A 16,535-nucleotide genomic window follows, 5' to 3' on the forward strand; every position below is an offset into this window, starting at 1 on the left:
TGGCGCAGTGGTTGAGCGCTGGGTTGCCTCTGCAATGCCGGTTCGATCCCTGGCTGCTCCCTGGCCACCGGAGGAGAGTCCCACATGGCGCGCAGACCTCTCCTGCCACCCGCTGCTCCCCTCAGCAGTGTACTTCCGTCCTTCTGCCTGCTCTGCTCCCTGCTCTGGCTCTGGTGAATCCTCTCACCCTCCCGTGCTTCTGACTGTACCCACTGCTTATATAAATAAATAAATAAATAAATATTTTAAAAAAAAGAATTAAAAAAAAAATAAAGATCAAAGGAGAGAGCATGTATATGAAATTACTTTGCAAAAGGAAAATGGGTGTACAAATCAAATAATAATAATAGTTACAATTTAAATTTATTAAGCACTTAATATATGTCATGAGCTGATTTAAAGGTTTTATATGCCAACTTATTTAAACCTCACAAGAAACATTTGATATGATTAAAATCTGCATTGTGCAGATGAAGAAACTGATTTATAGTTAAGCAACTTGCCAAAAGTCATGCCATCTGTAAGAGGATGAGGATTCAAACTAGGAAAGTCTGATTGTAGAGCCCTAACTCTTAACTTAGACCAACTAGGCCAGCTATATAAAACCAGCCAACCAGCTGGTTCTCAACTCCTCAGGGAACATCTTGCCATGTCTGGTGAAGTTTTGGTTTTCATAACTTGGACATGCCACTATCATCTAGTAGGAAAGGCAGCCATTAGACACCTCACAATGCACAGACAGCTCTGTGTATTGAATTCAACCCATATCAGTAGTAATGAGTTGATCTAGGTTATATCATATTGTATTGGAAAGAGTATTGGATTGGTTTGACCCTTGAGTGTACTTATAAAAAGAAATACTTGACCATTTCTTTCAGCATGCAAATTTGCAAGGATATTTAGTGGAGTCATATAAATGTTAATATATTAACATAGATGGATTAGATCAGATTTCATGCAGGGCTGCAATGTCAGGAATGTGTTCTCAGGTTGAGCATCTGTAACTTCAATATTCACACTTACCAGAGTGGGCCAGACTGGAGATCCTCACCATCCAAATTCATAAGCTACTGATATCCTTTTTTTTTTAATTAATACTGATGACATATCATTATTGCCACTGATATACTTTTGAAAGGCAATTTTTAAATTTATAACAGGATCTAAATGCTTTTGTCAACTGGATTACTTGTATCATCCAAAAATTAAGAAAGTTTAAGGATGCGAAAATTACTTTGCTAAATTTATGGTCAAATCATTTGTTTGGGTGCTGAGACATTTCATTCAGTCTGAGATTACCTGACAAACTACCTTCTATTTGTTTATTTTTTCTATACTGGTCAAACTATTCATGTTCCTCAAATACAGTGTTCTACTTTCTTAATAAAGAGAGAAGCATAGACTCTGTCCTGTGTTTTTTCCCCTAGATTTTGGAGACTTTTGTTTGTATGTCTTTATGACATCATTGACTTTACTTCAACAGATATCTATAAGAAGTAAACATAGTTTATTCTGATCACATTTTAGGACAGTTATTTCCTACTGACTTTAATGAAGTCACCTCACGTTGGTCATTAATTTGTTTTCACATCACATTTTAGGATGAGTTGCTTTGGGGAAAATTTTCTCATCTAAACTAACACCATCCCTAGCATTTGGATTCTTACTGAACTGAAATATCTTCTGAATTTTGTGTGCTTTTTTTCCTTCCTCTCATTAATGCCCCTAGTGAGAACCCACCCCCGACTGCCAATTTCAGAAATGGAATTATTTTTACATAGGTGATAAGAATGAGAAAAGGAAAAAGATAGGGCAGAATAACTAGGAAAAAGAGGACATGCAAGAGAACTGTTGGCAGAGGGGTCATCTATGCTGGATTTTCTCTTCTGTGCTGAGCAAGTCTGTCCTATCACCCACTAGAAGACTCAGAAGAGTTGATATATTGTGATTTATGGGGATAAAGAGTATGATATGGAGAAAAGACAGGTAAACATTAAGTCATTGTTTGTATAGAGGCCATAACATGAGGAAGCTGTGGGATTTATACACATTGCTTAATCCGCTGTTATTTTAGCTAAACCATAATAATCTCTTCAAATGAAAATTATTATTTTTCTTTCCTGGTTCACTAGTTCATTGTCAAGGGTTCTGTGTATTGCCAAATTGATAAAACAGTGTTAGGTAGCCTTAAAGGTCATATAAACTTCTCCTTGAGGCACCGAAACCTGTTTATCCAAACAAACAAATCCCAAGTTCACATCTCATAGAGACTGTCAGCATATTTTTGGCTTATAAAATCCTTCTCCTTATGGGCCTCCCTGGTGGCGCAGGTGGTTGAGCGCCGCACTGTGAAGCTATCCGAAGCCTCTGCAGTGTGGGTTCGATGCTGGCCAGCCGGTGATGGTCCCACGTGGTGAGGCAGACCTCTCCTGTCTCGCCTGCTGCTCCCCTCAGCAGTGTATTTCGTCAGTCTGCCTGTTCTGCTCCCCACTCTGTCTCTGGTGAGTCCTCTCACCCTCCCGTGCATCTGGCTGGTACCCCGTTCTTGTATAAATAAATAAATCTTAAAAAAAAATCCTTCTCCTTATTCTATATACAAGTCTAGTGTGTGCTCATCAGTCTGCTTCTCAGCCTTTCTTTTCTTATTCCTCTAATTATTCTTCTTTCCCTATTAATTCCAATCTTTTCCTGCCTATAGCATATGTCTCTTAAGCTTTCAAATATACATTTTTCCCATCATGAAAATATTCAGTGAAACTTTTTCTCCACCCCATCCCCATTTGCCACCCTGTCTATAATATCTTAATGTCAAATTAATTTATAACAATTACCCCCATTTCCTGGTTACCCGTTTTCTTGGGAGAACAGAAATCTTTTGCCTCTTTACTCTCCACCTGGTACAAAGTGCTCTGACAATCCTAAATATAGGCGCTCTGGGAGCTCCCAGAAAGGGCAAATCACCCAGTTCTGCAGATAAGGGTGGGGGCTGGGAGTGAGCTGTAAATGGAAACTACTAGGAGCAATGTTTTAGACAGACGATGAAGCGATAAAGGTGTAGGAAACTGTGTGTGCAGGCACTGAAAGGTGAGAAATAAATGTATATGCAATGATAGGAAGTTCTGACTTGAAGACCAGAGTGTGAAGTAGAGAGGAGAGAGAATTTAGCAGAGGTGCAATCACTCAGAGTCTTAGGACCAGAGAAGGCAGGTGAAAGTTTCGGACCAGGGGACTGCTATCTTTATATTTAGAAAAGCTGCAGGATGGAGAATGCACTGGAAAAAGGACAAGAACAGATGGAGGGAGATCAGCTACAAAGCTTTTCAGTAATCCAGGTGAGAGCTAATGGTGGACCAAATGAGGGTGGTGGTTGTTCAAAAGAGAGAAAAACAGGTCCAAAATGTATTCTTTCATGCTGGGCCCACCAATACTTAATACCTAACCAATTGCAGTTTTATCTCTTCCAAAAGTGAAATTTTAAACCAATCAGTCTGGAGTTTCCTGATCAGTTCTACTGAGGCAATGTATTTTTTTTTTTTGTACCATTGTTTTGCATCTTTATCAGTGTTCTGTCAGTATAGGATTTCCCCTCTCAGATGTAGTCACCATAGCACTCCCGCCACTAAGCACTCACAGTTAGTGAGGTAATCTTCATACAACTCTCCCTGCCCAAACTTCTCCTAATAAAAGATAGCTTTGCCTGAAGTAATGTTTGTTCTTCTTTTTTTTGTTGTTTTTAAGGATTTATTTATTTATGCATAAAAGATCTGGGATATAGGTCAAAAGTACGGGAGGGTGAGAGGATTTACCAGAGACAGAGTGGGGATCATAACAGGCAGATCGACTGAAATACACTGCTGAGGGGAGCAACAGGCAAGACAGGAGAGGTCTGCTGTGCCATGTGGTTTAACACCCTGGCTGGGGATCAAACCTGTGATACAGTGGCTGCGGATAGACTTAATCCTTTGAGCCACCAGGGAGGCCCTTCTTTTTTTTTTTTTTGTATGGCTAATAGCCTTATCCTACCCTCTTTCTAACTATAATGACCTCTCATTTTATGTGATTTTTTTCAGCACCTTTCACTTGCTAAATGGAATGCTGCCTGATTCATGAATCATCAAATAAAGTCAACAAGACCTTTAAAATAAGCTTGGTTGAATTTTTGTCATTTAATATGGCAAAGGAGATATAGAGTAGATAAAATAATAGACGAAATAGGCATTTAATAAACCTATATTAAGCACCTTGTATGTTTCAGTGAGTGCTGGCACTGGGATACAACAGTGAAGAAAATTAAAAAACACTTCCCCTGGAGTAGCTTTTACTCTAAGGGAAATGTAGACAATAAAGAAGGTAAGGTTTTGCTTTAAGGGTCATGTAGACAATAAAGAAAATAAGCCAAGAAGATAAGAAATGCTCTGTAACATAAATTCCAAGGAGAAAACAGAGTAGAGGGAGAAACGGAATCTTGTCGGTTATGGCTGTATAGGCAATTGCAGTTGGAGGTATGAGGTGAGAATATATGAAGAGATGTAAGGAAAAAGAGGAAACTAGTCAGGCAGATACCAGGAGAAGGAACATTCTAGCGAGGGACAGTAATGTATTGAGATGGGAACATGTCCAGTAGGTTGAAGAACATCAACCAAGGAGCAAATGTGGCTGGAGTGAACTGAAAGAGGAAGCAGATCATGTTGGTCCAGGATGTATCTCAGAGGTTGGGGAAGAGCACACACTGAGGCCAAGAAAATGCTTGCCATCTTCTCCACCCCACTTCCACACCCCCTACATGCCGTGGGCTACAACTCCCAGCATGCTATGAATAAGCCTTCTTGACTGTGTATTTTGGGAAGCGGGGGCTTGCTGGGAACTAAGAGTGGAACATGGTGGTCTGAGTGACCTTTAAAACCCTAATGTGGACTTCTGCAGTGCTGGTTTGATCCCGGCCGTCCTGCGACGGTCCCGCATGGTGAGCAGACCTCTCCTATCTTGCTGGCTGCTCCCCTCAGCAGTGTATTTTGTCAGTCTGCCTGTTCTGTTCCCCGCTCTGTCTCTGGTGAATCCTCTCACCCTCCCATGTATCTGGCCTGTACCCTGCTTCTTGCATAAATAAATAATCTTTAAAAAAAAAAAGAAACAACAGCCAAAAGCCCCCAAACAAATGATTGGAATAAGATGTGAATAGGGCATCCCTGTTAGCGTAAGGGGTTAAGCACTGCACTATGAAGCAATACACAGCCTCTGCAGCAAGAGTTCGATCCCCAGCCAACCAGAGAGTAACCCACAGCAGACCTCTCCTGTCTCGCCTGCTGCTCCCCTCAGCAGTGTATTTCAGCCAGTCTGCCTGCTCTGTTCCCCGCTCTGTCTCTGGTGAATCCTCTCATCCCCTGCATCTCTGGCCTGTACCCCAGCTGTTGTATACATAAATAAATAAATCTTTAAAAAAAAAAAGATGTGGAATATATACACAATGGAATACTATTCATCAATCAAAAAAGATAAACTTATGGCATTTGCAGCAACATGGATGGAGCTGGAAGGGATCATGCTCAATGAAATAAGAAAAAGAAAAATATCAAATGGTTTCACTAATAGGAAGAATATGAAAAAATAATAACAACTAACAATAAATAAATAAAAAAATGAAAGTAACAGGTGACTATAAATCAGGGACATTCTGCGGGGAGAGGGAGGGAGAGGGAGCAAAGGAGGGGAGGAAAGAGCACAAGGGACTATGGTGATGGTGCACAAGTGAATTGGTGGTGGGAATTTTACAGGGACTACACCTGAGAGGAGAAAGCAAATATTGTACAACAATGAACAATGATGTAAAATTCATATAAATAATTTTTTTAAAGATTTATTTATTTTATACAAGAACCTGGGTACAGACTAGATATGTGGGAGGGTGAGAGGATTCTCCAGAGACAGAGTGGGGAACAGAACAGGCAGACTGACGAAGTATACTGCTGAGGAGAGCAGTAGGCGAGACAGGAGAGGTCTGCCATGCCATGTGGGTAGCTCCCTGGCTGGGGATAGAAGTTGGCTGCAGTGGCTGGTGATAGCTTGCTAGTGCTGATATATTAGCCCCTTGCTCCACTAGGGAGGCCGTTTAATGATGTTTTGGAAAGCAACATTTTTGACTCAGATATGTATTTATATAAACTAAAGTTGACCAGTAACAATTGTATTTTGATTTTTTAATAGCAAAGAGAAATTTATTGTAAGAATGACATCTTCTATTAAATTTTCTTATGTTATAGTCTTAGTATGGCCTTCCTTAAACAGATTATCAGATGAGCCTTATAATCTGAGTGGCACTGATGAGAAGACTTAATTTGTGAGTTTAAAATAGTACCTACACATGTTAAATTAATATTAGTTTCTGCTTAAAAACTGGATTAAAATATTTTACTCTGAAATTTCTGTATGTGGCTCATTTGCATTTCAAAAGTGTATGTTTTCTGAGTATGAATTTTGAAAATATTTTTCTTTAGTAGAAGCCCCACCTACTTATTTTTTTAATTTATACATTTCATCTTATAGTCCCATCTCAATGAATCTCACTCATGTCCAATACATTTTAGACACTAAAAAAAATACATTGCTTAAGTCATGTTCAAGTCAAAAATATGGAAACACCAGAAGTTTAAGTTTCATCCATTTTTTTCATCCATTTATTATTGCCACTTATTGGTGCATTATCCCAATTCTCTGCTTCAAACCCCATGATACAATAATTCTTGCAACATGTGTCCATTTCTAGTTTACTTATGCTAAAATGTTTGGCATTGGAATGTGAGGTATTTGTCAGGAAACAGAGTGGATGTGTAGGATGAAATGTTCAAGAATTATTTCTTACATCAATGAAATTCATTATGATATGCCACAAGGTAGAGTCCTTGCGTTTAGAGAGCTTGAAGTTTCTGTTTATAGGTAGACTAGAACAGAAAAGGTACATTATATAAATTTTAAGTATAACTAAAAATAAAAAATCTTAAACATTTCTAGTACAAATTTGGAAAGCCATAATATGAGTCACACAATCTTAGAAATTATAGTAAAATTGTTCTTTTGCTCTATTTTCCATAAGGTCAATTCCTAAGATATTGCTCTTGAAGAAATTAGCTTTTAGCAACAGAGTAAGTGGTACACAAGACTGCCGGAGCCTCAAAAGATGATACCAAAAAAAAAAAAAAAATATTTAGGAATGTCAGAAGTTCAAACATGAAAATTGTCAATAATATTAGATGAAGTCAATTGAAACTTGGTAGATGAGTTTTCAAAAAAAAAAAAAAAAGCACTTATTGCCCTTTATCTTTGTATCCAATAATTGCATCAAACTTAACATTGATCCTTCTTTTTAAAATTGACAGGAAACGCTCAGGAAAGATCCTAAAAGAAAGATACATGAAAATAATTAGGAAATTGATATTAAGTGCATTTGAAAAGCATCATTTAGCATATTTATACTTATCATGCATCATGTCCATACTTATATTAAGTCATATTAATAACTACCTGGGTGACTGCTATATGTTCCTTTCAATTAAACCTATTTCCTTTTCTTTTTCTTTTCTTTCTTTTTTTTTAAGGTTTATTTATTTATGCATACAAGAGCTGGGGTATAGGCCAGAGGTGTGGGGGGTGGTTGTGAGAGGATTCACCAGAGACAGAGTGGGGAACAGAACAGGCAGATCTACTGAAATACACCACGGAGGGGAGCAGCCAGACAGAAAGGTTTGCTGTGCCATGCAGGTCAGCTCTCTGGCTGGGGATCAAACTCGTGCTGCAGCAGCTGCAGATCTCTTCATAGTGCTGAGACTTAACCTCTGTGCCACCAGGGAGACCCCCAAACCTATTTCCTTTTCAAAAGGAAGGTTTAACCTTTTTTTTAGGGTATGAGTGACCTTCAATATTTAGATTTTGAAATATCCGTACTCCGGTATTTTTCAAAAGATTTAAGAAAGAAACTGTATAGGACTGAATAGTTGAGATGCCTAAGACTTTAAATTAAAAAAAGAAGAACGGGCCTCCCCGGTGGCGCAGCGGTTGAGCACTGGGTTGCAAAGCTGCCCGCACCTCTGCAGCGCCGGTTCGATCCCCGGCTGCTCCCCGGCCACCGGAGGAGGGTCCCACATGGCGCACAGACCTCTCCTGCTCCCCTCAGCAGTGTACCTCTGTCCTTCTGCCTGCTCTGCTCCCCACTCTGGCTCTGGTGAATTCTCTCACCCTCCCGCGCTTTTGACTGTACCCAGTCCTTGTATAAATAAATAAAAAATAATAAAATCTTTAAAAAAAAAAATAAAAAAAATAAAAAAAGAAGAAGAAGAAAAAAAGAAACCTGGTATTGATTGGGAAGGTAGTGAGAATAGAAGTTAACTTTATATACTCTATAATCCAGAACACTATCAAAATATTCCATTGAGAGACTGGGGGATTGCTAAGTGAAAATGCAGGTAACAAATTTGGTTTTGAGCATAATGCTGAACAAATTACTTAACTTTTGAGTTTAAATTTCTCACATGTGAACAGAAAAATTAACATCTACTCTACAGCTCTTGTGAAGAATCAATTTGTTTATATAAAATGTCTTAAACAGTGATGGGCACATAGTAGGTATAATCTTTTTTTATCCTTACTGTATACCTAAGAATATTCAGAAACATGTAAAATTCTGAAGACTCTGAAGACACTAATCAGAAAAATAACTATATACAATCTGCCAAGATGATATTAATATAAACTTTGGAAATTAAGCCAACATTTACAGCCTGAGGAAAATTAAGGCAATGATTATAATAGTGCCAAAAACAATGATATGGGTAGGAAATAGTGGTATAACATTTGTTGAATTTTTATACAGTACTGGATTTTTGAAATGCATTTATTTATTTATTCACAGCCTTATAGTCACATTACTGTTTCCATGTGACAAATGAAGAAACAGAACTTTAAAGAAGTTAAAAAACGTCATCCATGTTCATTCAAACAAGTCACAGAAACACAGTTTCATCTAATGCCAGAACAAAAATTTGGAGTCTCTATGTTAGAGGTCTAGGAAATAGAATTATTTTTTCCAATGAACATTTTTGGTGTCTTATGTATCCACCTCTCTTTAAAGTGCAGGAGTCAGTGATAAAGAAAAAGTACATTTTTTTCCCTTCAGTTACATTCTAAAGATCTTAATCATTGAGTGCTTAAGAATAATAATGCTAAATGCCACACAGGTTGTGTTTATGCACCTAAGAAACCCTTGAGCTTTGCTGCGTAAATTTCTAAAGAATGTTCAACTATAGTTCCAGCAGAAGGGGCTTAAAAGGCCTGAGACGTGTCACTTTGCTTTGACCACTTCAGTTGTTTTAAGTCTCTAGGTCAGTAACTCAAAGTATGACTTTTAAAGCAATTGTCTGTTAAAATATAGATTTCTGGGTCCCAACCCAAACATCCTATAAGACCAAATTAGTGGTTACCTAAAGGGGAGGGGGAAGGGCAGGTGAGTAAATCAGGTTAAAGGGCCAATTGTATGGTGGAGGATAAATTTGGATTTTTAGTAGTGAATTTAATATAGTGGTTAATGTAATGTAATATATTCACAGGTTGATTTGTAATGACACACACTGAAACTTACATTATAATGCAATGTTATGTCAATAAAAATTATAAAAAATAAAAACACTAATAATAAAATCTTTAGAGGCGAGGTCTTGGAATCTTTTTTAAATTGACTTCCCAAGTGATCCTGAAACCTGACTCTAAGTGACATAAAGTTTTTTTCCCCCTTGGTCTAAAACACCTCACTACCTGGCCAGCCTCCTGGTCATATAGCTTCCCAGATGAATAATGAGGGAATATATTATGATGGGCATTCTTTAAACCAGTGGTTCTCAATCTTGGCTGTACATGAGAATCACCAGGACAGTTATTATATATAATTCCTGGAAATCAGACCACACTCTGGACCAATAAAATAGAAATCTCGGGGAACTGGTTTCAGGTATCAGCATTTAAAATCCCACATGAATTCTAACATGCATTGAACTTGAGTACTATCACTCTAAAGAAGTGTTTCTCAATTTTTAAATGCATACGAATCATCTGTGGATCTTTTTAAAGTGCAAATTCTCCTCAGAAGATGAGAAGACTATTTCTACCAGGTAATGCTGATGCTGTTAGACATGGATCACATTTGAAGTAGCAAGATTCAAGGATCTCTAAGTTATAAAGGATTATTTAGCAATTCCTATGCTTCAGTATTATTTTGCACAAATAAGAGTTCAGATGATTATCTGTTATATATACATATTTAAAAATTTAAATATATATAAATATATGTACATATATGTTTAAAATTAAGTATATATATTTAAACATATATATATTTTAAGATCTTTTTTTTTTTAATTTTTGTGTAGAACTGGGATGTAAGCCAGAGGTGGGGAGGTAAAAGGATTTACCAGGCAGAGTGGGGAGCAGAACAGGCAGAACTGCTGAAATACACTGCTGAGAGGAGCAGAAGGTGAGACAAGAGAGGTCTGCTGCGCCATATGTGGGTTATGCTCCCTGGCTGGGGATCAAATTCAGGCCATGGGGGTGACAGCACAGAAACTTAACCCCTAGGCCACCGCAGAGGCCCTATTTTTTTTTTTTTATTATGTTTTACCTTCAAACATATACTCCACAGAAGTGGAGTTTCTGCTGTATATTTAAATAAATATATAAAACCTAACTATGGTCTCTTCCGTATTACTGTCTTATGCTTGCATTATGTAAATGCTTAAAATTATATTTACTCATATGTATTTACAACAAGAGTTCTAGAAATATACAGCTTTCTTTTTCTTAAAAGAACTCAAAATCTGTGGAAATTATTTCAGTTCATTTACCTAATGGATTTGTGAATCTTACTTCAATGATTAACATTTGTGGTTTTAAAACTGATGGAAACTTCAAGTCTATTTTTTTTACACTTAATTTAACTGTACTTTTATCAAATGCCTAGATCTAAATCTTAGTAAAAGCACACAATAGATAAATCTCTATCAACAATGCTAACCGACCTAACTGTTGCTTACCTTTCTACCAGTAAGAAAAAGCTTAGAAAGGATGGAACAAAAATAATTTTCTGCTCAGTCAGGATGCCATTCACCAGCTTGTTGACCACTTCCTCGGGTTCCAGAGTGGGTCCCAAACTGAAATCAGAAGCATTCTTCAGAAACAAAACATTTCACTGGGGCTTCAACTTTAGTTTGATGTTAAACAAATAAGTCAAATTGCCTTAAGAACCATAACACATCTGACTTACTGTAATGTCTAGCCCATCAGAGATAATCCAAAGTGGAAGCTGCTTTAGCCTTAATAACACGACCAACAGCCATTTATTTAGAACTTCACATCTACTGTACTCCATGCTAAATATTCCTCATGGGAGTTTTACAAGATTCTGAGGGAGACACAATAGTTCTTATTTTGCAAATGGGACCTGTAGAAGGAACTAGACTCAAAATAATTTAGCCAAATTAGGACTGACAGATTCACTTTTACATCTTGAAAAATTTTGGGAAAGAAATCAAATGCCATTATATAAATTGTATTAGGTCTTGATTTAATTTCAGCTTTGTTTTTTAGTTCCACATTACATTTTCACGTGTTGTCACCCTGGTGTATGTACCTTTGATAACTAGGTGGTCCTTACAAAGGGGTTTCTGTTCTGGGGCTAGATTAAGTGCACTGAGGATGGAGTTGAGTAAGAGTTGGTTCTGAGTTTTTTTAACATTTTATTAATGACTTAGAAAAAAGATACACTATTAAATACACTGATGAGATTTGACAAAGTAACCAAATTGTTTCATTGACTAATAGTTTGGGGAGACAAATTGTAAATGTATTTCACTAGTAAGAGAAATAGGACCAAAAAAAAAGTTAGAGGAGATTCTTTAGGGACAAATACAGAATAGTTCATTCAGAAAGAAAATAAATATATGCAGTAAACTTGGGACAACTAAGAACTGAAATATTGTACTTACATGTGAGCATGACAATGGATGTATAGAGAAAACAGAGTGTAAACTATGTATGATGTAGTATTTCTTTCTTACCATAAGTCATTTATTAGAAAACTGGTGTTCACTCAGAATCTGAAGCAATAGCATTACATAAGGAAAGCTTGGAGATGTGGCAGGAAATATAATAATGAATCAGATGGCTTTTGGCCCAAAGACAATGGGTAGCAAGGAGGATAAATCCAGAACATGAAGGATGCTTGTGCCTTGAGAAATGTTCAGAGGGAAATTGACTAAGCAGCATATTTCCACCAGACTTCAATATTCCCAAGCTCCAAGAAAGCTAACAAACACCTGTTTTAAACAGCATGGCAAACCCCCTTATTCACACTGTGGGCTTGTTAATCTATCAAGCAAATGTTGTTGCACTGACTGAATTCCCCTTAGTTTAAACTTAGTCTAAAGAGAATGCCTGATCTCTTTACCTAAAGGTCTTAGCCTCTGTCAGAGGAATTTCTTTTCTTTTCTTTTTTTCTTTTTTTTTTTTTTGTGGGACCCTCACCAGTGGCTGGGGGTTGAACCGGCGCTGCAGAAGCTGCGGGCAGCCTCGCAACCCAGCGCTCAACCACTGCGACACCAGGGGAGGCCCTGTCAGAGGAATTTCTTTTTAAAGATTTATTTATTTTATGCATACAAGAACTGGGGTGTGGGCCAGAGGTGTGGGGGGTGAAAGGATTCACCAGAAACAGAGTAGGGAGCAGAACAGGCAGATGTACTGAAATACACTAGTGAGAGGAGCAGCGGGCGAGACAGGAGAGGTCTGGTGCACCATGTGGGTTAGCTCCCTGGCTGGGGATTGAACTAATGTTGCGGTGGCTGGTGATAGCTTGATAGTGCTGTGCCTTTAACCTATGTGGCACCAGGAAGGCCCCCATCAGAGGAATTTTCATTGAAATTTAATGGCTGTTCAATACCATGATTTTTAAGGCCAAAAAAGAAAAAGCTTCCAGGAAAAAATTCAATTTTCTAGCAGAACATTAGTATGCGGAAATATATTTTTTTCTTGAAAAACTAATGTTAATGAGTGTTGTAAATCCTATAAAACAGATGTTCATAATGGATTTTGTAGGAACTATTAAAAAAGCAATTTGGACCAATCTCTTGTGGGTAAGGAAGGAGAAGTATGTGGGGGCAGAGTTACTTAAGGAGAAAGAGTGTTTTTATGTAGAAGGACTGTATTTGATTGTCTACTTTGCCACTTACGTAGCTGAGTAATTTTGGAGAAGATATTTCTACTCTTTAAGGTTCAGGCTTTTGTTTTTGTGTTTAATGTAAATAATGGGGATAATGCAATAGCATGCTGGTGAATTTTGAACAACAGCCCCAGCAGGGAACAGAATACTAGTTTTGTAGCATTTTCCAATTTTTTTGGTAGCTTCAACACCATCATGAATTTAAAACTACAAACATTGCATCACAGAATAAATACAAGTTGGCTTTAGCACTCCACTACAAATGTGACAGTTAAGTGGGACATTTACATAGAAACAATATACACAACTATTTTATGCAAATATTACTTGTCACCTTCTTATATAACAGCTTCTTTTTATGGTATTAGTTAACAGAAATATCTTTTTATAGAAAACAAATTAAATTTTTAGAGAAAGAAAAAATTATTATGTTATAAGAATGTTCGGTAAAAATAATTCTAGGCTGTGAGAAATTTAATCAGAGTATCCACTTATACTTAATCTCATAAGTTTATTATATTATGATGCATTGAGAAAGAGCTAACTCACTTGGGAGAGAAAACAGTTAATTAAAATTTATTCATGTACCTAAACTAGAGCCCCAAAATACAGGAAGCAAAAATTAACAGATTGAAGGGAGAGAGAGACAGTTTACAATGAATTGCAGACATTAATCTCACTTTCAATGATAAACTGAACAACTAAACAGAAGATCAGAAAAGAAACAAAAGGCTTGAATGACGTTATAGACCTAACAGCATCTATAGAACACCCCACCCAACAACAGCAGAATATATAATCTTCTCAAGGGCACAGGAACATTCTCCATACCACATACTAAACCATAAAACAAGTCTTGGTAAATTTTAAAAGACTGAAATTGTACCACGAATGTACTCTGAATACAATGGAATGAAATTAGAAATCAATAACAGAAAGAAATCTACAAAAATTCACAAATATGTGTATATTAGCCAATGGGAAAAGAAGAAATCACAGGAAATTAGAAAATACCTTAAGGTGAATAAAAAAACACAACATATTGAAATTTATGGGATTCAGCAAAAGCAGTACATCAAGAGGGCTAAATTTAACAAAGAAGGAGATAGATCTAAACAATGGAAATTGTCAGAAACTATTAACAAATTTAGAACAAGACACAGGGACATGAAAAGATATCCCATATTCATGAATGAAGAGGATTAATATAGGCAAAATGACCATCCTACCAGAACCAAAATATAGATTCAATGCAATATTTTTCATGGAAACACAATAATACCAAAATTTATATGAAAGCACAAAAGATCTGGAATAGCTAAAGCAAATTCTAGAAAAAAGGAGGAAAATGGAGGCATCATGTGACCCAACTTTAAACTATATTACAAAGCAACAGTAATTAGAATAGCATGGCTTTGGAATAAAAAGACACAGGATCAATGGAACAGCATCAAGAACCCATAAATAAACCCATACATATATTGACCCCTAATTTATATCAAAGGAGCCAAAACTATACAATGGAGAGAAGAAAAGCTCTTCAACATATGATGTTGGTAAAATTGGACTGTCACATGTAGAATGAAACTGGATCAGTTTCTAAATCCAAAAAGAAAAAAATTCAAAATGTACTGAAAAATCGTGAGATCTGAAGTCATAAAATACATAGACGAAAATAGAAAACACAGTCCATGACATCAACAACAATTGTTTATGGAAACTCCACCACAACTGCAAGGAAATGAAAGCAAAAATAAACAACACATCCAAGAGGGGGGTTCATATGCAAAGTATATAAAGAACTCATCTAATTTCAAAACAAAAAGACAAAAAATACAATTAAAAAATGGGCATTCAAGATCTGAATAGACACTTTTCCAAAGAGGATGGAGTGATGGCAGCAGACACATGAAAATATGTCCATTAACATTCATTAGGGAAATGCAAATAAAAACCACAAAAGGTATCATTTCATACATGCAAGAATGACTTGCATCAAAAAGATTGCTAAAGAGGACCGATTAAACGCTGTTGGTGGGAATGCAAATTGGTGCAGCCATTTTGGAAAACGTGGATCTTCCTCAAAACCTAAAAATGGAACTGCCATGTAATCCCCCTTCTGGATATCTATTCAAAGAATATGAAATCACCAAACTTAATGAGTTGTTTACTGTAGCGTTATTTATAATAGCTAAGATAAGGAAACAACCTAAGTGCCCACTGACTGATGATTGGATAAGGAAGAATGTGGCATATACGCACAATGAAATACTGCTAAGCTACTGGGAAAGATGGAGTTTTGTCAATTGGGACAAAATGGAAGGAACTCAAGGGGGTGAAGAGAAGTGAAAATAGTCAGACTTATATGTGCAATGTCAGGAGACAAAGCAGATGAATGAATAAAACAAAACAAGTGACATTGAAAACCAAAATGAGGTTACCAGAGGTGAAGAGAAGGGACGGGATTAAGCCAAGGGGGCATAACAAATGGTATCAGATGTTTTGTTTTTTTTTCTTTAAAAAAAAACTCATAATTTTACTATAAATCTATTAAGAATAAATCTATTACCATATAATCCAGCAATTCCACTCCTAGGTCTACCTGAAGAATACAAAAGAAATATATGCACACCTATGGTCACTGAAGCACTATTCACAGTAGCCAAATTGTGGAAGCAACAGTGACCAAAGACAGATGAGTGAATGAAGACAGATGAGTGAATGAAGACACACAAGTATGCATGCATTGTACGCATGAATACTATTCAGCTATAGAAAAGATCAGCTGCTGTCACTTATGTCAACATGGGTGGAACTGGAGAGGGTTATGCTAAACGAAGTAAGTCAGAAAGAAAATGACAAATACTGGATGGCATCACTCATACAAAACAGTCAGACAACTTCAGGGCCTCCCTGGTAGAGCAACAGGTTAAGACGTAACCTATGATGCTATCTGCACATTCTGCAGCACGAATTTAAGCCCTGGCCAGGGAGCTACCCACATGGTACAGCAGACCTCTCCTGACTTGTCCGCTGCTCCCCTCAGCAGTGTATTTTAGTCAGTCTGCCTGTTCTGCTCCCCACTCTGTCTCTGGTGAATCCTCTTTACCCTCTGCACCTCTAGCCTGTACCCCAGTTCTTGTATGCACAAATAAATAAATCTTAAAAAAAAAACAACAAACAGTCAGACAACTTAAAACCAAAACCTACTACAGGGGGAGGATGCAGAACAGAAGAGGACGATGCACAGTGGACTGTGGTGGAGGACTATGGGTACCTTAGTAGT

At 37.2% G+C, this 16,535-nt stretch overlaps 1 protein-coding gene across 2 annotated transcripts in view; it reads right to left on the bottom strand.

Annotated features, from left to right (window-relative positions):
• The window catches only part of HSD17B11 (hydroxysteroid 17-beta dehydrogenase 11), a 65,319-nt gene that overhangs the window by 23,824 nt on the left and 24,960 nt on the right, over positions 1-16,535 (bottom strand). Inside the window, exons 6-7 of one of the 2 annotated variants that reach the window (XM_037530029.2) lie at positions 11,070-11,186; positions 5,881-7,389 (exon numbers count right to left, since the gene is read on the bottom strand). The exons of the other annotated variant lie outside the window; for it this stretch is intronic. Of the exons in view, the coding sequence (XP_037385926.1) occupies positions 7,299-7,389; positions 11,070-11,186 (208 nt within the window). The 3' untranslated portion in view covers positions 5,881-7,298. Of the gene's footprint in view, positions 1-5,880; positions 7,390-11,069; positions 11,187-16,535 lie in introns of those variants that run through there. 2 annotated transcript variants of the gene reach the window in all.

The sequence above is a fragment of the Talpa occidentalis genome, unplaced genomic scaffold (assembly GCF_014898055.3).
Source record: "Talpa occidentalis isolate TD23 unplaced genomic scaffold, MPIMG_talOcc4v2.1 talOcc4.6, whole genome shotgun sequence".
In the NCBI taxonomy this organism is placed as follows: Eukaryota; Metazoa; Chordata; class Mammalia; order Eulipotyphla; family Talpidae; genus Talpa; species Talpa occidentalis.